The following is a 26,489-nucleotide window of genomic DNA, read 5'->3' as shown; positions in this document are numbered from 1 at the left end:
GGTGTCTGTATTCAGAAAGGCACGGAAAACAAATAACTAGGGCTGCACGATATATTGCATGCGATTGTCATGCGCATCTAGTCAGTAAAGCAGGTTTCGTGATTAGCGCCAAATCTCCATCACCTGTTTTCAAATGGAGCAGCATTTAATTCACAGAGCCGTAATTCACTGACAAGCTACGCAATATCACGTCCCAAGCTTCAGTTTTCAATTCCTGTACATTTTATCACAAAATTCAAACAATAAATGCTGTTTTGACACTCTTAAATGTTGTGTGACAGAACGTTGCAGCAGCTTCAGTTCAAGCAGCAGCGCAGAGTTTAAGTCTCTTCCACTTTGACAAGTTATAGCACAAAATAAACATGAATGAACATCAGAAGGTATATTGAAAGATAAATTACAAACCAAAATGTATCGCATCTCGTGTCACTCAATCAGTGTTTCAATCAAAAGAAAGACAAATATCATCAAATCAAATAAAACAGCATGTGAACAATGTCACTTAGCATTGCATTTACCTCAGGAAAGATATCCAGTGTTCACAGTTGTTGTTTGAATAAACTGTCATGAAGACAAGTTTTCATGAAAACTGCCTTATGTGTTGTATACAAATGATTTTATTTGAAAAGAAATAGCATGGAATATATTAGTGCTGATGTTCATTTTAACCTATAATGTACAAAATGAGAGTGTTCCCTATAGTTTACAGCATTAGTTGGGAGAGATTTTTTCCTTAAAGAAAAACAAACTATCAGTCTCAGTAGCTATCTTTCTGAATAATTTGCTATCAGTATCGGTTGAGAGATTATGTATCGGTGCATCTCTAATTAAAAGTATATTTATAAGTGTCATTTCCCTCATCTCACCATCTTAAATGGGTCACATTGAGATTCCATTCTCTATCAAGGACATCTGCGATTCTGTCTTGACCAAAAAAAGGGTCTCTTAGGAGATGTATTAAGTTATTACACTTTGATGGAAGATTAAAAAAACATTAGTTTGTAATAACTGCCAGTCCTTCACAGTAAAAAGCTCTTCGCTTTGTCCTTCTCAGGACATTGTGTGCGTTTTACTCTGCTGCTGCATGAGCTGTCTGGATCCAAGCTGGCTCTCACACACACAACCACAAACCTACAGACGCGCACATAAACGACACACTCGAGTAAACAAACCAAGTCACAGTCGAACAACATCAAACGTCATCTGATCTCAAGATGTTTAAATCGCCTGTGACACACACACTTAACAATGACTGCGATCATCTCATTACACTGAAGAAAACCGCATGAAATTCTTTCATCACTAACACAGATTACAGAACTAGTCTTTAAGAGTAACAAGTGTTTTGTGCATGTACTTAGCAGTGTGCGAGAGAACGAATGGAGTCACACATAATATCACACCTATCAAAACAACACACACACTCTCGGTGCAGTGATGGCAGGGGCCGACCACAGAGCAGCTGCACAATGACTCACTGAATCATTTGCGGACTGATAGATTGACTCACTGAGCCAGAGAATCATTTGCTGCATGAGTCGCTGACTCACTGTTTGTACAGCCAAATGACTCTGAATCAATGAAGCCCAACCACCACAAAGGCACCTCAGAAGTAGGGTTGTAAAAGGGAGGAAAATTTCCAGTAAATTTCTGAAATATTCCAGAAATTTTGGAAACTTTCCAGGATTTTTTGGAATATTCCAGGGATTTTTGGAAAGTTTTTGGAAATTTACCGGAAATTTTCCACCCCTTTGCAACCCTACTCAAAAGTCTGTTTATATCCAGAAGTCACACCATATATTGTTGAAAAATCACTCCTTACTGGATCTCACAAGAACACATCCAGGTTTTATTTCAGGCCAATGGAAAGAAACGAGAAAAATATGTTTCAAATAATAAAACCGAAGCCTGTTTCTTAATTTGCATTGTGACATTTTCATGGCAATTAAGCATATTTTATTTCACAAATCTAATTCACATTAGTGTAATGTGAGAAAGATATCTGTTATTTAATTTGTAATATATATATATATATATATATATATATATATATATATATATATATATATATATATATATATATATATATATATATATATATATATATATATATACACACACACACACACACACAAAATAATACATTTTGCATTTAATTGAAATCAAAATTAATAACAGTCTTTTTAATTCTTTAATATATATTAAAATAAATACACAATTTACCATTTTTAAAACTTTTATTTAAAAATATATATTTTTAATTAAAAATGCAAGTATAAAAATTACATAAATATAATATAAACACAATATCTCTCTCTATAATGTATCTATAAAATATATTACATAAATATACCTCATAAATATAATAATTGAATGTTGAATGTTTTGGAATGTCAATTGAATGTATGCAAAATATTGTTGTAATAATGTTTTGCTACTATTATTTAAAGCAAAATATACATTTTTAAAAATGTTTTATTGTATTTTCTGGTGAAATACGGCTAAGACATGTTTTACATAGATTTGCCATTCCATTAATTTTGTTAAAAAACACAACCATTCTTCATGTCTTGACATTATAAAGTTAAATACACTGTCAACAAACTTCAATGTTCACACAGCAAAGTCCATCTAGACCTTTTACTAAAACTAAACAGCAAAACAACTTGATCAGAAATCATAATGACATCAAAACTATAAGATCATTAACGTATGACCGCCCACATTCATTTACCTTAACACCTATTGGGCGACATACAGGTTAGCCAATCAACAGAGATCAACCATAGACAGTAGTCTTAAAGATACAGTAACATACACACACACAAAAACACCCTCCTTGGTGGAAGGTGGAAAACGGTCATGAACCTCAGGAACAAATGTGAGATGTGACCAAACTGTACTCACAGCCGGCTGTCCCGACACAGTAGGCAAAAATATTTCAGCCCCATCTTTATTTACACGGTTCTTTTACATAACATGTTATCTGCTCTTATACGACCCCTTTAAATACTCGCAGCAGGAGAAGCCCAGCTGTCTGGAGAACAGAGAGGAAAACATCAGCAGAGAGAGACAGAGAAAGCTCCAGACACAGGAAATAGAGGCTCAAGATCTGGAGCAGAGAGGAAGTCATCGACTGGAGACAGAGCGAGATTGAGAAAGCCAGATTAATACAAAGAACGAGTGTGTTTATATGCATCAAGCGCTCATATAAGGATGTTTATATCTGCTGTGAACTGTTCTGCTGTGGAAATGACGTACATATGTATGAAAAAGTTCAACTAAGTCCACAGTCATTGCTCTTCAAAAGTGTTTTTGGCATTAACTAAAAATAAAGTTTTACTGTCCAGGCTGGACTATTGCAATGCTCTCTTGGCAGGTCTTCCAGCCAGTTCTATCAAACCTTTACAATTAATCCAGAACGCGGCAGCAAGATTAATCTTTAATGAGCTGAAAAGAATGCACATAACACCTCTGTTTATCAATGTGCACTGGCTACCAACAGCTGTTCACATAAAATTCAAGGCATTAATGTTTGCCTACAAAACCACCACCGGCTCTGCACCCCTTTACCTAAATTCATTACTTCAGACTTATGTGCCTCTAGAAGCTTGCGTTCTGCAAGTGAAAGTCGCTTTATTGTTCATCTCAAAGAGGCACAAAATAAAAATTGTTTGATAAAAGCGTCTGCTAAATGACTAAATGTAATGTAATGTAAATGTAACTTAAGCTATTAAAAATTGATTTTGGTCATTTAACTAATGCTAAAATAAAATATTAACATTAAATTAAAAACTTGAACTAAAAAGCAGAAATGTTGGCTTGGCAACTAACCGAAAATATGCAAATAAAATAAAAATAAAAAGGAGTAAAAAAAAAAAAAAAACTAAATAAATATGCACAAAATTTACTTAAATGGTAATAAAATAAATTACAAAAACCACAAAATAAAATTAAAATAGAAAAAATAATGAAAATGACAAATGTACAAAATAAAATTACAAATACTTAAACTAAAATGAAAACTGAAAATATAAAATATTAATAAACAATCTATTATACTTTACACTGTACAGAAATGTAAAAAAAAAAAAATCTGCTAATTTTAAGCACATTTCCTTTAACACTACACAATGAAGTAAAAAGATTCAGGTAAAACAGAGGTAAAACACCTGTAAAAAATTAATTGATAAATTAATTAATCAAATGAATATAGTACATTGTGCTGTATTTTTACAGGGGGTTTTTTTACAGTGTAATTGATACTCAAATTTTCAACATTTCAAAAACGTCCTTGCAAACTCAAATTTCAAGAACATATTTCAAAACAGAAATAAAATCTGACACAAATGTCATCTAAATTTTTGTCTTACCCTCAAATGATGGCAAAAAGTGTTCTGGTTGGTTTCCAATTTCTAGTCCGTCTGATCAATATTCAGTCTCTGTTCGATCAACAGCAATTAATGTCATAATGTTTTACTGTGTCTTTTAACAAATCTTACAACTAATCGCAGCTCTCCACATTATTTATGGTCAATATTTTAGTACTTTGTGTCCACAAAAAACAAAACAAAAAATCCTTAAAAGACCTCAACATAACGGAGCTGAAATGGGGTTAACAGACATGGACTAAAAGTCACAAAGGTCTAGTTTTCTGAATCAGTGGAAAAACACAGACATGCGAGTCGAGGACAAATTTATCAAGGACGTAAATACATGTGCAGAAAACACAGGCGCTTCGGGTTATCGAAGCCTTCGCAGTGTGTTATTATTCTTGCATTTGGCCGCTGTGCAGTAACTCATGCAAAGTTTTCTTGCTGTTTTTGTTTTTTTGCTTCAGGGTTTGATGCTTTACTGCCTCGGGCTCTCAGTGCCGGCGGAAAGAGATGTGAGAGAGCGGAGAAAAGCATGATAGCGGTTATTTTTACTTGCATGGGAATGAACAGATAGATAAATACAGGAGTGAAGGAGGAGGGGAAGAAAAAGCACATTGAGATGAACAAAAACATTCCCAAATATAAGCAAACACACACACACTAGCACTAGCGAGTTAATGATGAATCAGTGTTCCTCTAAATGAAGCACAGCCCCGCTACAAATGACTTACATAACCAGCTGCTTCTGGAACAAACATTCATTTTCATCAAAACTAAGTCATCTAGACTAAACCTGATGATCCGGGGTGTGCAAGAGACCAACTCTAGATCAGTGTTTTTCAAGTGAAACAGAGGAAATACCACCTGATTGTAATAAGACATTGAATAATACGTTTCTAATGATTCTGAGTGAAGTTTTTAAGGTCAGCCATCACTATTGCTCATACTCGGGGGTGAATGTCAGTCTTTAAGTTCTTGAGCACTTATTTTTTGCTAATAAAGATATAAACCATTTACAAAAAGTTTAATGATGAAGTCAGAAAATCATTGCTCTTTAGCAGTGCTGTTATCATTAACTAAATCTAAAATTATCCAAAATTGCTTTTGGTAACTGAAAAACATAAAAATCAGAAATGTTGTCTTGAAATAAAAATAAGTTGAAGCACTAAAATTACAAAAAAATAAAGCTAAACAGAAATATTACAAATTAAATAAATTAGAAAGACTAGATTCTAGATTTCTAAATACTAGAAATACTAGAAAACTATTACACTTAATTTAAAAGTTTGCCTTGACAACTAAATGAAATAAAATAAGTTTAAGTTGAAGCACTAAAATAACTAACAATTAAATCAAAATAAATGAAAGCTAAATGGAAACAAAAAACATGAATAAAATAATACAAATATGCCACCTGATTGTAATATGAAAATAACAAAAGGTTTAGTTTGCTCATATTTTCAAAACCCCTAAGTATTAAAATTCAGAATGAATGTTGATTTTTAACTTCTTCAGCACATATTTTTAGATAATAAAGATTTAAACTTTTTTCAAAGTTCAATGGAGTCTACAGTCATTGCTCTTTTCCAGAGTTCTAGTTGTTATAGTTAAGTCTAAAACTATTAAAAATCATTTTTGGTAATTGAAATAAAGGTGAAATAAAATCCATTACAAATATTAGATAAATATTTGGCAACTGAAATAAAATAAGTTGAAGCATTTATTTCAAGCATTAAATTGAAATAAATTTGATTGTACTTGAAAAATTGATTGTAATATGAAAAATTGTGATAAAAGGTTTTGTTAATGTTTTAGTGTTTTCGAAGTCTATCATCACTATTGCTCAGAAGTATCAAACTGCTGGCTGATTGCCGATCTTTAACTTTTTGAGCACTTCTGTTCATCTAATAAAGATTTAAATCAGTGTGAAGTAGCAGAGACGTGCTGTTGGTGCTAAATACTGCTCTTCGGTCCATCTGTATTACTGTGTGTGTCTGTCTGTGCTTCTGTGTATGGTGATGTCATGATGTGAGACTGTCATGGCAACAAAATAAACCTCCCGGCGCATATGGTCAGTGAGTTCCAGCCCAGCCTGTGAAACACACGCGCACACACACACACACACACACACACACACACAATCTCACAACTGCTCGGCATGATTACACCATTCTGAGAGAAGAAAAAACAGACAGCAGGAATTCAGACCTTCTTCCTTTCCACACAATATCTCCATTTTCAGGTTCAGACAGACGTGCAAACTTAGATAAAAAAAGACTCGCACATAACAATAAAGACCACTACGGACCAGTTAAATCACACACCAGTGAAGACCACTACAGACCACTGAAAAAGACCTCCTTTTTTATTTAATTTAATTTTAGATTTATTTAAATTATATATATATATATAATTTGAATAAAATGAAAACTAAAAGACTTTCAAATCACATGAGCCAATATTTTATTCACAACAGAACATAGAGAACATAACAAATGTTTAAACGGATACATTTTACACTGTTATCCACTAAATGAGCTCATTTCAAATTTGATGCCTGCTACAGGTCTCAAAAAAGTTGGCACAGGGGCAACAAAGGGCTGAAAAAAGCAATACATTTTGAAAAGATTCAGCTGGGAGAACATCTAGCAACTAGAGGTGTAACGATAAATCGATTAATGGATCGATTCTGTGATTTTCCTAATGCATCGCGATTCTCTCTTGAATCGATTCTTTAACAGCAGAAGGTGATCTAGGCTAGTTTTTAACTGCACACTCAAATGCTCACGAAGAAGACCGCTTGTGCGTTCAACTGAGTGGTTAAATGTACTTGCACCTCTGCTTTTATGCTTTTATGAAACAAGATTAATGTAAACACAACCCGCTGTGAACATTCTTGTAATTCGCTTCAACCTTTTTGAACTTTATGAATGATTATTTTAAGTTCAAGTGGTGTGTGTAAGGAACTGAAAGCAAGCTGTTTCTAAAGCATGCAGTGCCATCTGCTATTAAAACTAAGAAATCGATTTCAGAGAGAATTGCAATGCATTACATTAATCGATTTATCGTTACACCCCTACTAGCAACTACTTAAGTTAATTGACATCAAGTCTGTAACATGATTAGCTATAAAAGGGATGTCTTAGAGAGGCAGAGTCTGTTAGAAGTAAAGATGGGCAGAGGCTCTCCAATCTGTGAAAGAGTGCGTAAAAAGATTGTGGAATACTTTAAAAACAACGTTCCTCGATGTCAAATTGCAAAGGCTTTGCAAATCTCATCATCTACAGTGCATACCATCATCAAAAGATTCAGAGAAACTGGAGAAACCTCTGTGCGTAAGGGACAAGGCCGAAGACCTTTGTTGGATGCCCGTGGTCTTCGGGCCCTCAGACGACACTGCATCACTCCTCGGCATGATTCTGTCATTGACATTACTAAATGGGCCCAGGAATACTTCCAGAAACCACTGTCAGTAAATACAATCCACTGTGCCATCTGCAGATGCCAACTATAGCTCTATCATGCAAAAAGGAAGTCATATGTGGATTTGGTCCAGAAGCGCCGTCGTGTCCTGTGGGCCAAGGCTCATTTAAAATGGACTGTTTCAAATCAGAAAAGTGTTCTATGGTCAGATGAGTCCAAATTTGACATTCTTGTTAGAAATCACAGACACCGTGTCCTCCGGGCTAAAGAGGAGGGAGACTTTCCAGCGTGTTATCAGCATTCAGTTCAAAAACCAGCATCTCTGATGGTATGGGGGTGCATAAGTGCATACGGTATGGGCAGCTTGCATGTTTTGGAAGGCACTATGAATGCTGAAAGATATATAAAGATTTTAGAGCAACATACGCTCCCCTCCAGATGACGTGTATTTCAGGGAAGGCCTTGTGTATTTCAGCAGGACAATGCAAAACCACATACTGCAGCTATTACAACAGCATGGCTTCGTAGTAGAAGAGTCCAGGTGCTGAATTGGCCTGCCTGCAGTCCAGATCTTTCACCTATAGAGAACATTTGGCGCATCATTAAACGAAAAATACATCAAAGACTACCACAAACTCTTCAGCAGCTGGAAACCTATATCAGGCAAGAATGGGACCAAATTCCAACACCAAAACTCCAGAAACTCATAACCTCAATGCCCAGACGTCTTCAAACTGTTTTGAAAAGAAGAGAAGATGCTACACCATGGTAAACATGCCCCCGTCCCAATTATTTTGAGACCTGTAGCAGGCATCAAATTTGAAATAAGCTCATTTTGTGCATAAAATTGTAGAGTTTCTCAGTTTAAACATTTGTTATGTTATCTATGTTCTATTGTGAATAAAATATTGACTCATGTGATTTGAAATTCATTTAGTTTTCGTTTTATTCAAATTTAAGAAATGTTCCAACATTTCTGGAATTCGGGTTGTATATCTAAGGTTATCCAAATACTAATTTTGAATAAAAATAAAAGTCATGTTTCAAATATTTTATAAGTAAAATATTATATATTTAAAATGTTGTCAATTTATATATATATATAGGCTACAGTATATATAATATAATATATATATATATATATATTAAAGATCACTACAAACCAATGAAGACCTCTGAACAGAAAAGACCAGTAAAAACTAATATAAACCAACACAGGTCAAAGACCACTGCAAACTGCTAAAAAAGCCACTCCCTTTCATTTATTTTACATTTATTTTTAATTAATATAAAGTCATATATATTATTATGCAATTATATTACATTATATTTTTTCAAACTAATTACTAAAATAATTAATATTCAGGGGTTAAATATCACTTAGATCAACAAAATACTAAATAAAAATTAATTGAATTGTGCTAGACATATTAAATAAATAAATAAACTTAAAAAGAAAGGTCAATGCAGACTATCAAAAGCCAGTTAAAACCACTACACAGGCCAGGGGCATGTTTCATTAAACAAGTTTACCAAATAAGCCAGGTTTATTTCAGTACTAAATGAAATAAACCTGGCTTATTTGGTAAACTTGTTTTATGAAACAGGCCCCAGAAATGACTGAGCAAGAAACATCACTGCATCTGAGGAAGACTTGACCAAGCATCTGTTTTTGTTGTGCACTGCAGCTCTTCCCACAGATGAAGCTCCTTAAGCACAATTACATCACTCCTGAGTCAATGATGGTTCCTGTTAAATTCCACGAGCGAATCAGTGAATCACCGCGTGAGCAGAAACAAAAGAGAAAGTGTAGCAGTCTGGCGATTCATTTACTGTAAACAACTCATTCACTGTGAACTGCTCACTGCATCGCGCACGTCAGCACCAGACACTTACAGATTAAAATGGATTTCCAATACGCAATAACACAGCTTCTTATGAAAGATGCTACTTTGGAAGTTTGGGAAGCAAGTCAGGTTCGAGTTGCACTTCACACTCATCCAGTTCAGAATGACAACTGGAGAAGTAAAAAGAGTGAAGAAACCTCCTAGGAATGGGAATGGGAGTTGATCTGCGTTTTTTCTCTGGAAGGGTGGAATGAAGGAGCGGATGGAAGGGAAAGCGGCGCTCCTGCGCGCAGCAGCTGTGAACTTGAGAGACGCGGCGCGCTGCCAGATAGACGCACCTCGCCAGCGTGTGTCAGCGCGTGTCAGCGCCATGACGACAGGCTTTTACATTTAATTACTGTTAACCAGACATCCTTTCATTCTCACAGCAAAGAAAACATTACCATCTATCTCGGTCTTAGAGATGCTTAAATATGAAAAATCACTGAGGGGCCGCAGTGGCGCAACGAGAAAAAGGAAGCGAGGTCAATGATTTAAAACTCCTAAAGCTCTTAAGACGTCGCGTCTGTGCTCGTCTCTGTGACCTACGGCGACTGTCTCTGGAGATTTCAGTCTCAGAAACCAAAGACTCACTGACTTTATCCTTCTTTTTGAATTCCTCTAGACAGAAAAGACAGAGAAGCTCCAAAATGTTAGTAAAACTTCTGCTGCTTTGTGTTATTAGAAGAAAACTTTTGTATTTAATCATTTGTATTTCATTTTAATCAGTCTTTCTGTCTGCATCTTAAAATATCCACTTCAGAAACACTTTCTGCATCTTTTTTTTTTCCATTTAGGAAATAGAAAATAACTTTTATAGACAGAGAAAACAGCATGAATTTAAGTTTTAAAACAACAATGCAAAAACTCCTATTGCCCATAAAGACATCTGCGTTCATAAACATTCATAAATAAAATTTACTGCTGCATTAGCACAACTTATTGCAATCTTAAAGCATTGGAGATAACAGGGGGAGGCCGGGGCTATAATTGTCATAAATCTTAGTAAGATTTCAAGTCAAATTCCAGTTGCACAAATGCTTGTTTCAATATCACCATTTCAATATCACCATATTTGGCCCTTCTGTTTGTTCAATGTGTGTTCAATAAACTGTAACTTTTTTCCATGGGCAATAATGGCGGAAAAACCAACAACTTTTAGCTTTGTGTCTACAGAAATTGACTTGCAGAAATAAACAGCCTGAGAAATATTCACTGGAGAACAACAACAAGCCCCCTTATGAAGAGCTTGTAAATGTGACCTATAGTGTTATTGACAATTTTACAACAGTTGCCTGATGAAAGATTTCGATCTTGAAGTTTATGCCCTAAAAAAAAGAGTTCAAAGTCAAAGATCTTTCTGCACATACATCTGCAGCCTATGTGAATGGATAACACATGCTGGAGCTCGAGCGCCACAGAAACGAGAGTAAAGAACACAGTGTTCTCAACGCAAGGACGCCGTCGCAGGACGCGCCACAAACTCTTCATGCATCTGCTGGTACACAAGCTGTGTGCATGGGTTATATCGAGTGCAGGCATAAACTTATGCAGCTATTTGGACCTTCTCCTGGGTTGAGATGTGTTTTTTTTCCACTTAGAGAAAGCTAAAGTACTACTTTTTGACCGTTTTTACAGGCTGAGATGAAGACAGCACCATATGAGTTCAGTCGGGCAATGATTTATAGTAATAACAATGGACTGATTTGGTAGGTCAAAAATGTCTAGGTGGTGCAACTGCATTTAAAAAAGAGGGGGAGGGGGAGAAAACTCATGAAAAGGCTGAAGTTTTGGGAAAACACAAGCACTGCAGCAATTGTTTTATAACAAAAAATGATTGAAAATTTAAATTATATGAAATTTAAAATAGTAACATTTGGCCAACAAACTTTTGGTCACCAAAACAAAGTCAGTGTAGAGTTACCCATATACAGGAAGCCATTTTGTTGTCATGTGACAAAACCACAAAATAGATGGTTTTCATCTCACATAACCTTCATCATTACTAAAATATCGTAATACTAAGGCAGATTTTTACTAGATGGTTACACCAGTTGACATTTAGAGTCACTGCATCTGAATGTTTGTAGAATACAAAATAAATTGTGTGTAAAAACAACATACTTGGCACTTGTGTTTTAAACCAGACTTTCAAAAGATTTAGGTAGAGTGGGGTAAAATGCCCCCCCCCCCCCTCCCCCTACTGTTTTCCCCAAAATAACCACTAGATAAAGTCAAGACAATTTTTTATCATAACTATGGACTACGTTGACAAGAGTGATGTAGAAGTATTCACCATGAAGCTTCCACTGGTGATGTACAGGAGAGAAAAAGGATTTCACAGTAAATGATCTAATTTTCTGTAATAAGAAAAAAAGTGTTTTAAAACTTGTTTTGTAGAACATCACAGTAATATATGATCTGAGAACAGTAGGGCCTGTAGATAGGAAGTATGTGTTATTTAAGAAAAATGTATTTTCAGAATGACATAATTTTTTTCCTCAAACATAGTCTGTGGGGTAAAACGCCCCCAGGAACATGGCTTCATTACTGTAGTCACTCTGTTCTGAACGAAATTCTTTGTTTTTCCATCAAATGTATTCACTAGTCAACATTTGAAGTGGATCAAAACCTTTCATCAAAGTTGTCCTAAAACATAAAACCAAAATGCGTTGCTGTCTTAGGACAACTTTTTTGATCCACTTCAAATGCTGACTACTGTAGTTGGTTGAATAAAAATATTTGGACTTTGTTTAAAAATTACCTCAAGTTAGCATCAGTTTGCTATCAAGTTAGCATCAGCTAACAACATTTTTCAGACAGGCTATTATAATTTTGTAATTCATAATAATTAATTATATTCTTTTTCATTTTTAAGCTAAAACCGCCTGCACACTTTTCTGAACACATTTAACTTTTGTTCCACAGAAGAAAATAAATAAATAAAATTAAAATTAAAAATTTCACCGTTCTTATAAGGGGGGCGTTTTCCCCCACTCTACCCTTCTGTTTTCCCCATCCCAGACAATACTCAGGTATGACTGATTGACACATAAACAGTGGCAGTCTGAAGCATTACACCAGCCAGCATTCTTCACCCGTCTCCTCAACCAGATCACAACAAACACCCGCATCTTCGCCCACAAACCCGAGCGGCGGCGGTCGGTGGGTCACTTACAGTGTGTGCGTGTCGGTCGGTAGGTCTGACGCCGCCGGGGCCTGATCCAGTCCGATGCTGGAACAATTAACCACGCACGAGTTTTGCTGTCCCACCGCCGTACAAGAGCAGTTACCCGGACACGGGCTGCAGGCTCTCCCGTCTGCCGCGACGCCCGAGCGCGCCTCCAGGCAGCAGAGCGCAAAGAGCAGACTGGAAAATAATCCAAACTTTGGGAGACAGACGCCATGTTTTCGCTTAAACACAATCTGTCCATTTCTACAAGGCATAGCTCACTCGCATCTCATCGCCCCTTCTGTTGGTGAAGTTTTCCTCGGGGCGCGGGGAGGAAAGTTCACTCTTTTCCCAGTTTTTCCATAAGAGAAACGGCGTAGAAAGCGTCGCAAATCGCGTTTTCCCCCAAGTTCGCTGACGTCCCCCCTTTATTCCTCCGTTAACGGAACTGGATTCACTTCTTCTCCAGAGGAGGGGAAAAAAACTCTGGATTCTGCTCTGCAAGAAGTTCCTGAAGAACTTCCTCTCGTTCTCCCATCCTGCAGTGCCGCTGCTCTCCACTGGATGAGGCTTAGTCTTACACAACACAAGCTACTGATAATTAGGCTACAACCCAATATATTACCATAGCTATATGTTTTAGACTTTATCTTTGACTTTATTTAATTATGGCACAACTTCTCTACTGTGCGGCCCATTTTATTGTCCATATGCAGAGACCACACGCACATATAAATGCATTGGATGATGTAAAGGCAAGTGGCATGATAAAGAAACATCCAAGTATTGTTTACCAGGTGCTGAACTTTACAACTGTGACATGAAAACCTGGCAATTTATTTAAAAAAAATAAAAATATATATAATATATATATTTTGTATTTTTATACACTTATATGTACACAGACACACACACACACACATATACACACACATATATATATATACGTATATATATATATATATATATATATATATATGTGTGTGTGTGTGTGTGTGTGTACATATAAGTGTATAATATATAGTGGCATCTTTTTGATGAGATATATAATCATTTAATATTTACATGTGTAAATGTACAAATGTAATTTTAGAGCTGCCAATGTTAGTATGCTATACACCAAACTTGTTTAACTTTTTTTTTACTCTCACAAATTTTAATATTTTGTTCTGCTTCCTAAAGACTGGTTAGAACATTAATTTCAGTTATTTCATTATATATATATATATATATATATATATATAATGACATTGCTAATCTCACACACTGTCAACTTAATTAGGGCCTAAAAGTAAATATTTTCTAGATCATAATTTAACAGTTTGTAGTATAATGACAATGTAAAAGCCAGTTAGGCCTATTCAATTTTGGATTTTTTTTGATTTAGTTCTCTTAAGTTTAATATTTAATATTTTCTTCACACAGCATAGTATATAAATGGGTTTTTATATTTAGCATTAAAACGTTTGAAAACCCTCACCCTAAAACATTCTGTCTGATTAAATTACAGGAATCAGTATGATAATATCAACATTCCAAAAGATTGTTAAAAAATATCGAAATGAAAATGACGTCCTCTTTGAACAATGCTAACTTTATCTCCATATTTCCATTCTGTTCATTTTCTTGCCGGTGTAGAAAATAATCAAGTCGTAATTAATAAAGTTTAAGAATCTGAAGTTGACCAGAGCATATCTGAGAGTCTGATATTCCTTTTTATAGGAATACTCTTTAAAATTACAACACATTCATTTTTTAAAGAAGGTTCAGAAGGTAGTGCAGAAATGATCCTGAAATAACTCTGCAGACATGAATAAACTATAGGCTTTATTTCTTATCTTTTCCTCGGAGAAATCTACCAAATATGGCTAATTCATCATTCATGCACATTGTTTTGCACTAACCAGAGCAAATTGGATCTCTGGCAGAACGTGCATGAATTATTCAGGTTTTGATGGGAAATGCTGTGCGATTAAACTCTAGGGGGAGCCGTAGAAGAAGTCTCAGATCTTCATATGTATTAGTACTGTATGGACTGGAACAGAACCCAAGGATACAACTAAATATACAGTACCTAAGACTTGAGGAGACTAAATATACAAGTCATTGAAAAACACACATGGCCACTTACACACTGTTAAGTTGCAGGAGTGACAATCGTATTTAAATCCCCTTAATTAGGCCTATCATTTTGTGTGTTTGTGTAACAGAACTCAATCTCAAAACAGATTATATTGACACCTTTATAACCATAGCACTGTTACTTGCTGCTATTTTTGAAAACAATATTACAAGTGAAAAGAATTGTTAAGTTCAGTCATTTTAAAGGGTCATGGACTGAGAAATCAAAATTCCTTTGATCTTTTGACATATAAGAAATCATTGTACTATAAAAACATCCTGTAAGTTTCAGAACTCAAAACTTTCTCATTAGTCTAAAAACAGCTTATATTGAAGCCAGTCTGCTAAAACGACAGCTTGTGGAATGTTCTACTCTATGAGATGTAATAGTGTGGCTAAGCACCGCCTCCGCAGAAGAAGATCAACACCTGCTTCTACATCGCTGCCTGTTTAGCCCTGCCCACCGATTTGCACATGTAGTGTAAATAACGAGACGCAAAAGTACAGGTCTACACAGAAACCAAATTATAAAGACAACCAGATGCTGTGCAGTGCCAAGTTGTGGAAAAACAGTCTTTGCATTACCTTCCTTCTGATCCCAACATTAAGAGCGGATGAACTTTATTTTTAATGAAGGTCCAGACCGCGTCAGTAAGAACTTGGTCCTTTCTTCACTTCATTTTACCTCGGATTCGTTTACAAACAAGGCATAATTCAACACACGATTTTCAGAAAGATTGAAACTAAAAGACGATGCTGTGGCAAATAAACTGGATCCGACAGTGATGTCGCAACACACAAGTGTGAGTAACTGTTTTCATCACGTGGTCACTATTGCTTTGTCTGTTAAACAGATCTTTTGATATGTACTATTTATGCATTTTTGACCTAAATCACAGCAGCGTCCATCTGTCAAGTCACCATTATTTACATAGTGTAACCATTATTTATGTATATTTTACAATGCAGATTGTGTGATCTGTGAAGGATGTAGACTGTCAAACATACACAACTGTTAGCCAATCATAGCAGTGGGCTTTTACTTCCGAGTCTACAATCCGCTGTCTATTCAAACAGAGCGTTCAGATGAGGGGTGTTAAAACAGGACAGAAAATCAGTGGTGTGTTTAGGCACCACGCACCCCACACAATTGCGTGGGGTCCTGAGGTCCAGTGGGGCCCACCGGGAACGCGATTTCTACAGAAGGGGATCGGAATCAATTGCGAAATTCACCAAGGGGGCGATTTCTAATGATTCTAATGATTTCTCCCCCAGGACCACTTACTGAGGGCCCCCGAAAACACAAAACATGCCCCCTGTAGAAAATAGCTTATTATTTCTAAATTATGATGTTTTTTGATGCAAAAAATCTTGATAACATTATAAAGTGGACCTCAGAGAACAGTAGAAAATAAAAAAACAAACGCAGTTCATGACCCCTTTAACTAAACCACGTCAATAGAGCCATCCTGTTTTATGTTCGCAAGAGCATGGTTTTGATGGGTTGCCATGTCCACGTTGTATAAGCAATGCTTATTAAGCATCTGTGGACTTGTTGTCTTGTCTCGGCTCATAAAATGATCCATTTTATGGAGATAGCTAATAAAGTAGGCAGATGCAGGTCATGGTATTTTGAATTGTGACTTATTTCCAAGTTAACACGTTTAAATTTTTGTGTTTTATAGGCTTGTTCTCATGTTCTGTGTTTTATGTCAAGATCTGGCAACACTGAGTCAAGCGGTACCTCCTTCCCTGTTATTTCTTTCCCCACAACTCTGATACGCACAGAAAAATACACAGCAGAATTTTTTAGAAAGATAAAAAAATTAAAGAGAAAAAAGAATTAGGCAGAATCAATAAATTAGGAATAATTTACTGCCATTGTGTGAATAACTTGTAATCATGTAATCTATAAAAGGTAACTGTAATCTGATTATGAACATTTTAAAACATAATGTAGTCTAGTTACAAGTACTAAATATTTGGAATCTGATTACGTAATCCACATTACATGTAATCTGTTACTACCCAGCACTGACAAGGAGTTGTTCAGTTTGGTTCTGTACACACTGTGTAGAATTTCGCTTCGAAGCGAATTCGTTTGTAGAATGTGGTTGTCACTCCCTTAAATTACTGAACTGTGTGTGTACAGAACAGGATTGAGCACTAAAAGGTGAGCAAATCTGTGCTTTTCTACGTCAAACTGGAAGAAAGAAAGTCATCTGAGGACATGAGAGGGATTAAATCTTAAATAAGAAAAGTCTTACCACCCAACTTGTCTGTCCTCTCAGAGTTTTTGTCCCCCAGCATGCACTGTATTTCAGGAGTTAATGTGCACGTTAGCACAATTCAGTCATCCCAGTGGATGTCATTAAAACACCACAGACGTCTGTGATCCACCCTCAACATAAAAGAACAAGACAAACCAAGAGACAGAGCTATCGTGCCTCTGTTGCTCAGAACAGAGAGGTGTGATGAAAGGAGGAAGAGAAAACTGGAGAAAACTGGCGACCGCACCAGTTGCACCGCCCAAAGGACGGCCCTGATTCCAGGTAGTTTCTAGGGTGCTGCGGGTAGTTAATAGGGCATTGCTAAGGTGTTGTGGGTAGTTGCCAGGATGTTACTATGTGGTTACTTGGGTGTTCTGGGGAGTTGCTAGGACGTTACTATGTGGTTACTGGAAAATTCAGAGTAGTTGCTAGGGCATTGCAAAGGATTTTAAGGTAGATGCTAGGCTAGGGTGTTGCTAAGGTGTTGTGGGTAGTTGCTAGATGTTGCTATGTGGTTACTAGGGTGTTCTGGGGAGTTGCTAGGATGTTACTATATGGTTACTGGGAAATTCTGGGTAGTTGCTAGGGTATTGCTAAGGGTTTTAAAGTAGATGCTAGGCTAGGGTGTTGATAAGGTGTTGTGGGTAGTTGCTAGGATGTTGCTATGTGGTTATTAGGGTGTTCTGGTGAGTTTCTAGGATGTTACTATGTGGTTACTAGGAAATTCTGGGTAGTTGCTAGGGCATTGCTAAGGTGTTGTGAGTAGTTGCTAGGATGCTGTTATGTGGTTACTAGGGTGTTCCCGGGAGTTGCTAGGGTGTTGGGCTAAGGTGCTCTAGGTGATTTGTAGCGCTTTTCTATGTGGTTGCTAAGGTGTTCTGGTAGTTGCTAGGGTGTTTCTATGTAGTCACTAGGGTGTTCTTGGTAGTTGCTAGGGTGTTGTTAATGTGTTCTGAGTGATTTGTATCACTTTTTTATGTAGTTGCTATGGTGTTGCTAATGTGTTCTGGGTAGTTGCTAGGGTGTTGTCATGTGGTTGCTAAGGTTTTATGGTTGCTAGGGCGTTACTAAGGTGTTCTGTGTAGTTGCTAGGTTGTTGCTGTGTGGTTACTAGGTTGCTTGAGATAGTTGCCAGGGCATTTCTATGTGGTTACTAAGATTTTCTGATTGCTAGGGCGTTGCTAAGGTTTTCTGGGTAGCTGCTAGGGTATTATTAAGGTGTTCTGGTTAGTTGCTAGGGCATTGCTAAGGTGTTCAGGGTTGCTGCTAGGGTGTTACAAAGGTGTTCTGGGTAGTTGCTAGGGTGTTGCTAAGCTGTTTTGGGTAGTTGCTTGGGCATTGCTATGTGGTTGCTAGGGTGTTTCTAAGGTTTTCTAAATGATTGCCATGTTAAATGTTTTTTTTCTATTCTATACTCTGTACTTAGTCTCATCTTTAGACGTTATGCCCACGGACTGCTGGTTTAAAGTCTGATGCATATGGCACACAAATTTGGAAACACTTCAGGAGTTTCGAAGTCGTCATCGGATTGGTTGAATTATACAGGATTTCCGTGAGACGTGTGTGTCACGTTCCGCCCTGTCGTGACGCCAAACCCCCTCACGAAAGAAGAGAGCCATCGTGTTTACTACTGTGACAAAGAGCATTTATCAGAATCAACGAAATGCTGGATTTTCAAAAGCATGTGAAATATACAAAGTTCGCGGCATAGAATCTTTAAAATGAGAGTTTTACACTCTCTGTTATTGTTGCGACATTTCCACGCCCCGAAACATGACGCTGAACGAAAAGAACTTTGACTGGTTGTTTGACATGTTGGTCAAACGGTCTCATGGGCGAGCCTTGGCCAATGAAAGCTACCATAGATTCCAGACTTTCAGCCATCAGTCTGAAGGTCTGGCTATGCGAGACTACTCTGTTCTAGGATCCACATGAACAAGTGTAAATGTAAATCAGTGACCTTCCTGTACCGTTCTTTCATCTGGCGGGTGAAAACCGTAACTCTGACTGCTTATAAGCACAACACACACACATATCTCCTCAACAAGCTGCATGCCTGATAAGCACTGTGAGGAATAAAGAAACCTCTTCTCGACTTTCTCCATGGGAATGTTACATGTGTGTCTTACAGGTGTTTTCACAGGTGTCTCATTTACCCTGATCTGAGCTGCTCTGCAGATTAGTTTGTCTCATCATCCTAGGATAAAGACAAAATAAAGAGATTTCAAGCCCAACCTGAAGAGTTCACTGATGGGACATGTCCGTCCGTCTCTTCTCCCACCTGCTTTGTTTATTAAGTTAACCTTTCTTTATTACATTATTGTGTTTATTTTGAGCTGTGTGCGCTGCCAGTCTCCACGTCAGTGGCAGGTGAATGCTGAAGTAGTTTATTAATGTTTATAAGGATATTTGACTGATTTCTGAAGGATCATGTGACACTGAAGACTGGAGTACTGATGCTGAAAATTCAGCTTTAATCACAGAAATAAATTACATTTAAGAATTTATTCACATAGAAACCAGTTATTTTAAATTGTAATAATATTTCACAATATTATTGTTTTTACTGTATTTTTGATTAAATAAATGCAGCCTTGGTGAACAAGATTCAAAAAATCTTCCCAACCTCAAACTTGAACAATAATGTCCCTGTTATGGAGAAATAAAACAGTCTATTAAACCACTGTTTCTCCAATACAAGTACAGAAAAATCCAGTTGTATAATCATAACTGTATATGTGTATGATTTCACCTTCATACAGCACTACATCTTTTAGATGAATCAGGAAAAAACCTAAGTAGGATGTACCCATATTAATTACTTGAAATTAGTTCAACAATTTTTACTCTCTCCTTTAAAAAGTACTAATATGTGCACTTTAGGTACTAAAATATACACTTTAGTGGTAACTAAGGTACAAAGGGTACTGTTCAAAATGTTTATACCTTTTAATCTGAGAGTGGTATATTATATTAACCACCTGATGAAATATTTTGATGAAATAATGTTCATTATGCATTTTAAAGATTCAATCTTTCAGTTCAGTCATAAGAGTTGTATTTCCCGACTTCACAGCCATGATCGGATGCATCTATCAATATCATCCATCAATTTTTAACCAGCAACCTAAATATAAAAACAGTTTAAATTCAAAGGCATCAAAACACGCAGCTAAAGCAAAAAAAAAAAAAAAAGAATGACGCAGTATAACATTTTCACCCATCTCAGGCAGACTCAGAATAACTGCTAGCTCTAGCTTGACTATGATTGAAGAAATTGCAGCCTCTGATTGCTGTATGATTCATATACCACGGCATTTACATGCTAGTCCAAGGTATATGGTGCAGTCACGAACGAGTGCAAGCACATGCACGCTACTTTTCCACCAATGGTGAGGCCGTGGAATCTTTGAGCTGGTTTATGCTGGTCTTGAGCAGGAGCTAGTTGCTTAGGCCGGTTTAGGAACAGCACATAACCAGCTTAAACCATCTCAGGACCAGCTTACCCAGGTGAAAAAGAAATATATTTAAATTGTGCTTTTTCAGACACACTTAATATATTTAAACTATACTATACTAAGTGCATATTAAATGTATTATTTTGAAACAACTGTAAGTATATTAAGTGTATTTCAAGATATGTTTAAGTTCGATTTTAATCTTTTTGCAATATCTTTAATATACTGAAATTGTGTTAAAATGGGACCACTTTAAGTATATTTAGTGCAATTTAAGTGTATTTCTTAAAATACATTTAAAATGTACTTTTAATACTTCATGAACTACAGGTAGAGTATATTTGAAGTATTGTTTTAATGTGCTTCAAGTACATTTCAATTGTATTTCAGCTCATTAGAATGCATTAGCATTACACTACTAGTATATTATAAAGGTACTTTTTTCAGTAAATACACGTAGACACTTTGATATCTAGAAAACTTTAATGTATTATATATTGTTGTGTACATTACAAATATTCATAAAGTACATTAAAAAGGTAAAGCAGCATATATACCTTGGTGAAAAACAAAAAAACATACTATTAAATGTATTAAAAATGCACTTTAAATACGAGTATGTTTATACTTGACTACAAACACACTCTAGTACATTATAATACATTATACAAAAAACATTATAATAAATGAAAAAAGACTGAAATGCTATGGCAGAGCTATCTTATCCATTTGTAGAACATTTCAGTTATACCTGTATTACTAAAAAGTACAGAATTTTACATCAATGAATAAATAAAAATTACAATGCAATTTTCTTTAGGAAAAACAAAATAAAAATTTACTGAAAACAAAGTGCAGACGTGAATAGATGGGTGTGTGCAAAGACTGAAGACGAAGATGATAAAGTTCAAGCAACAGAATTGTGAGGGATGGAGGGAGTTTTGGAGGTGGACGAGGAGATGCCGTAGGGATGGTGAGAAACAAAAGTGCGGGATGATGGCAGGATGTGGTGAAGGGATGGTGATGGGAGGATGACGATGATGCCCTGGAGCTTAGATGGTGTTTGGCACATGGCACAGACCCAGAGCATCCCAGTGCTGACAACATGGCGGAGTCGAGGGAGCGAGGAGCCAAGATGTAGATGGTGTGGCTGCCGATATCTGCGGGGCCGACCGATGGAGACAGAGCTGGTTGACCTGAAGGTGCAGACGGAGGGCCGATGGAGCTGAGCGTCGTCGCAGGTTCCGCGACCTGGGCACAGCCACAGCGACGAGCATCATTGGTGGAGCCAGAGTACCCGAGGACTGGAGTGATGCCTGTGTGACCGAGGACCACGGTGTGCCCGATGGGAAAAACCCACTGCAGCCAAAGATGTGGAGGGTTGGAGCGCAGCAGACAGCCTGCAAGTCTGTGGCAGAAGTAGAGTGACGTCTGACCAAGGGGGAGGTCACTTCTTTGAGTACGACTTGCATGTTCTGCAACTAAGGGCTTGCAATTCAGACACTGTAGTATTTGAAGACTGCTTTATCACAGGATCTGTGAAAGGGAAAAAGAATTGATATAAAATTAGCCAATAACATTTTTGCATCCATGATTGAATATATGCATTATAATTTGCATTAGAATTTTGTTGACTTCTCAGTTTACCTTTTGACAATCAAGCTTGACATGAGTGTCCATTCTTATCTTCTTGTCTGTCGTCACTGTACAGCACTCTATGAGTTACACTGAACATATGATTAGAAGAAGCCCAACAACAGCATTTACAGTGAGCAGAGTTCAAGTACAAACTCACTGATGTTATTTGATAACAAATTATTTCAATATAGCAACCTGTGAGTATTACAGGGTATGTTGATAATTGTGGTTTATTGTAACCTAGGGTATCTCGCATGAATGTGTCTGTTGTGGTAATGCTAACATGCACTCTCTTCACCTGTTGCAATGATTTTAAAAAAATTAAATAAATAGAAGTCACAATATTTTGCGCAAGTGCCTTGCAGCTTTCAAAAGGACAAAAACAACAACAAAATTAAATAACAGATTTTTACATGAATGACTGAAAGGAAGCACAAATTTAGGCGCCTGGAATGGACATATTGCTAACGTTTTTCTTCCAAAATTGACCAAATCAGAGGTGATACGATATTAAAATATACTTACTATTCCTTTGCTTGTCTCTGCACTCAGATTTCAGTTTGTCTTCTATAGCAGCTGATCTGAAAAACAACAATTGTTAATATTTCACACACACACAAAAAGGCAAATGATGATTGATGATTTGTTTTCTTTTAAAGAATAACAGTACACTGAGTACAATGTACCTGGTCGGTAATGTAGTCAAAAACCTTTCCAGCCTCAGCAGTTTCAGATGTACTGTATGCTCCCTTATAAGCAACCCTTCTTACAATATAATCTTTGTTCTTATATGTAATGAGAAATATATATTAGAAAATAAAGGCGATAAGGTTGTCAAGCTTGAACAAATATAGACACCAACCACAGTTGGGTGATCAGCTCAAGACAAAATAATTGTATGTTCATAACATGGTTTTTCAAAGATCATTAACCTCATTACAATGAAGCCAAATTGTTCAGGAAATCAGAAATAAATAACTTCATTTTGCAAATAAAAGAATGTTAATGTTGTACATGTAATAATGACAAATTTTTTTTCTGCCAATGCATGTGTCAAAAACACGACTGGCACAGACAAATGTGACCCTGGTTCACAAAACCAGTCTTAAGTCGCTGGGGTATATTTGTAGCAATAGCCAAAAATACATTGTATGGGTCAAAATTATCGATTTTTCTTTTATGCCAAAAATCATTAGTATATTAAGTAAAGATCATGTTCCATGAAGATATTTTGTAAATTTCTTACTGTAAATATATCAAAACTTAATTTTGGATTAGTAATATGTATTGCTAAGAACTTCATTTGGACAACTTTAACCTCTTAACTGTCACCGTCCACCCTGTGGGACGCCTACGTTTACTTCACTATTTTACAATTAAATCCTAATATAATCATGACAAACTATATATCGTTGGAAAGGTCTAGGACTCCTAAATAGGTATTTTACCACTTTTTTTGTTAAAAAATTATGTAGGAAAAGTAATAGATTAATATATGACAAGAGTGGCCCTAAAAAATGTATATCATAACAGGAGTTCTGACCTTTGTCACAGAAAGTCTTCTTAGTTGCCTTTTTCTCTATCACGCTTTAGAAATCATAAGAAATTATATATCAGTTGAAAACTTAAAATCTCAAAATTCATCCTTTGAAACCCATTTTAAAATCAGACATTGCATTACCATGGAAATGGTACATCAAAATCACATTGGAAAATGTTTTCATTCATGAATTATAAAAAATGAAGTTTGGATAGTGCACTATAATGTCTGTGTTCAAAACTGTGAGTGACAGTTAAGGGGTTAAAGGCGATTTTCTCAATATTTTGATTTTTTTTGCACCCTAAGATTCCAGATTTTCAAATAGTTGTATCTTAGCCAAATATTGTCCGATCCTAACAAACCACACATCAATGGAAAGCTTATTTATTCAGCTTTTTATTCAGGTGATGTAGAAATATCAATTCGGTACATCGAAAAAAAATTTACACTTAAGACTGGTTTTGTCGTCCAGGGTCACAAATAACGTTAATTAAATACAAATCTTACTTGAAGTCACAGTCAGGTTCCAAAAGCCAGAAGCCACACACGGTTGCAGAAGCTGGCAAAAATAAGAACATCCCGCTATATTTTCTAATTAATTTCATAGTTCCCCCAAAACAATTTTAATTCTATCATCACTCACCCTTAAGATGCTCCAAACCATCTAAGACTTTCATTCATCTTCGAAAGAAAAGCTGAGATATTTTAATGAAATCTGAAAGATTTATTTCCCTCCGAAAGATGATTCACCAAAGATGTTCACGTTTCAAAAAGTTCATCGCAAAAAAACATCGCCAAAGTAAGCCATAATTGCGTGGTTTCCTAAAAGCACCCTAAAGAGACACGATCGCTCTATATAATATAGTTGTTTAAATTTAGACTTATATTCACATTAGGCACATTTGCATGCACATCATATTTGATTTAGAAGCTCTCCGGTGCGAGCTCATTATCATACGAATCAGAGCCGTTCAATCAGGTTTAGTCAGTGTGTTGTTTGAATTTAAACACAAGTAAAGGCAAATTTAAATTTTTTTTTTTTAAAGCATTTCATATATGATGTTGAAATCCTTGTGGGAATTCCAATAGTAGCTTATTACAATTAATGTATCATGTAATGGACAACAGCCTAATCAACCAAAGTATGACGTTTTGAGTAAAACTGAACAACATATTAAACAACATATTTTAAGTATTGCGATGCTTAATAATAGTTGACAAATGTTTGTACATTGTAAATGTTAAAAATGTTTTTTTTTTTTTTTTCAAAATATCGTACTTTTCCAAATACTAAATACATGAATATTTAAAATATATTGCAGTAAGGCTATACATGGTTATAAAGTACAGTAAAACCCACTAAAAGTGTAATCATTTTGTTATGTTCTTACACAACGTAGACATAAAATATACTTTTAAGTAAGAATAACATAAGTGTGTTTTCTGTAAATACACTAAAATGTCACTAAAAGCATGCTTAAGTTTAGTATATTCCTTAAAAGTGTAACTAAGAATATATTTATTAACATAGTATTTCTACTATACTTTTTAGGAATATATTAAAAGCATGCTTGTGTTTAGCATACTCCTTAAAAGTGTAATTAAGCATATATTTAATACAAAAGTACTTCTAGTATAGGCCTACTTTTTAGAAATATATTAAAATGCAATTCAGTATATTTCTAATGCACTTCAAATAAGTGTGTTGGAAATACAAATGTATTATAAACATACTACTTGAATTTCAAGTATATTTTTAATACATTTAATACTACGTCTTTTTCACCTGGGTAAACCATCTCAAACCAGCTGCCATGCTTCAAAACATACCTAACCAGCATATAAGGTGTTTTTTCAACAGGATCAGACCCTCTTAAACCCTAAACATCAGCCTATTCATTTCTGCCAAGAATTTATCAGAGAAGATTGTCATGCATCAGTTCTCATCTTTATAATTCACTGATTTGGGATCATCAGCACAAAGCCGTCACTGACCTCAGCTCAGGTGAACTCAGTAAAGTGGGATAAAAGTTGCCAAGGAGTGGGTTATGATCAGACAAGCCGGAGGAGGGAAAATGACCTGCGATGTATGTGAGAGCTGCAGTGGTTTAATATTTTCACCAGGAGAAATTCCACATCAAACTGGCACTGCATGCTGTTCCTTTGAAAGCATTGGTCTGTATTGAAAGCACTGGCATTCATTTGAAATTTCAAAACTTTGAGTTTAGAGCAGAAAGCTCATATTAGATCTGACAAAACGCTTCGAAATGGAAAGTCACGCTTCTTTATTTCTGCACTCAGGCACCAAAATTACTGCTCCAAATGTGATTAAAATTGCACTGTTGACTGAATAAGGCAGTTACTTGCTATTAGACTGGAACATTATCAGAAACCGCAACATAATATACTGATTAAAGTTTTTTTTTTTTTTTTTTTTTTTAATCTGGTGTCAATTGCATTAGGATGATCTCTGAGATATTGTCACTCTATCTCTGAGTGTCATGAAACAGCTTTCACATAACTTAATTTAATCAAAGTTTGATATACTATTACAGCTTTTGTTAATATTTTGAATTAGATTTCTTTAATATCTCCTGTTACTACT

At 35.9% G+C, this 26,489-nt stretch overlaps 1 protein-coding gene across 1 annotated transcript in view; it reads right to left on the bottom strand.

Moving 5' to 3' along the window:
- pkd1a (polycystic kidney disease 1a) overlaps nucleotides 1-13,576 on the bottom strand; it is a 112,796-nt gene extending 99,220 nt beyond the window's left edge. Inside the window, exon 1 of the mRNA XM_058776508.1 lies at nucleotides 12,864-13,576. Coding sequence (XP_058632491.1) covers nucleotides 12,864-13,132 — 269 coding nt within the window. The 5' untranslated portion in view covers nucleotides 13,133-13,576. The remainder of the gene's footprint in view (nucleotides 1-12,863) is intronic.
- Nucleotides 13,577-26,489: the final 12,913 nt, after the last annotated feature.

The sequence above is a fragment of the Onychostoma macrolepis genome, chromosome 01, assembly GCF_012432095.1.
Source record: "Onychostoma macrolepis isolate SWU-2019 chromosome 01, ASM1243209v1, whole genome shotgun sequence".
Taxonomy (NCBI): Eukaryota; Metazoa; Chordata; class Actinopteri; order Cypriniformes; family Cyprinidae; genus Onychostoma; species Onychostoma macrolepis.
Note: the sequence above shows the minus strand (reverse complement) of the source record. Positions and strands in the feature narration are given on the sequence as shown.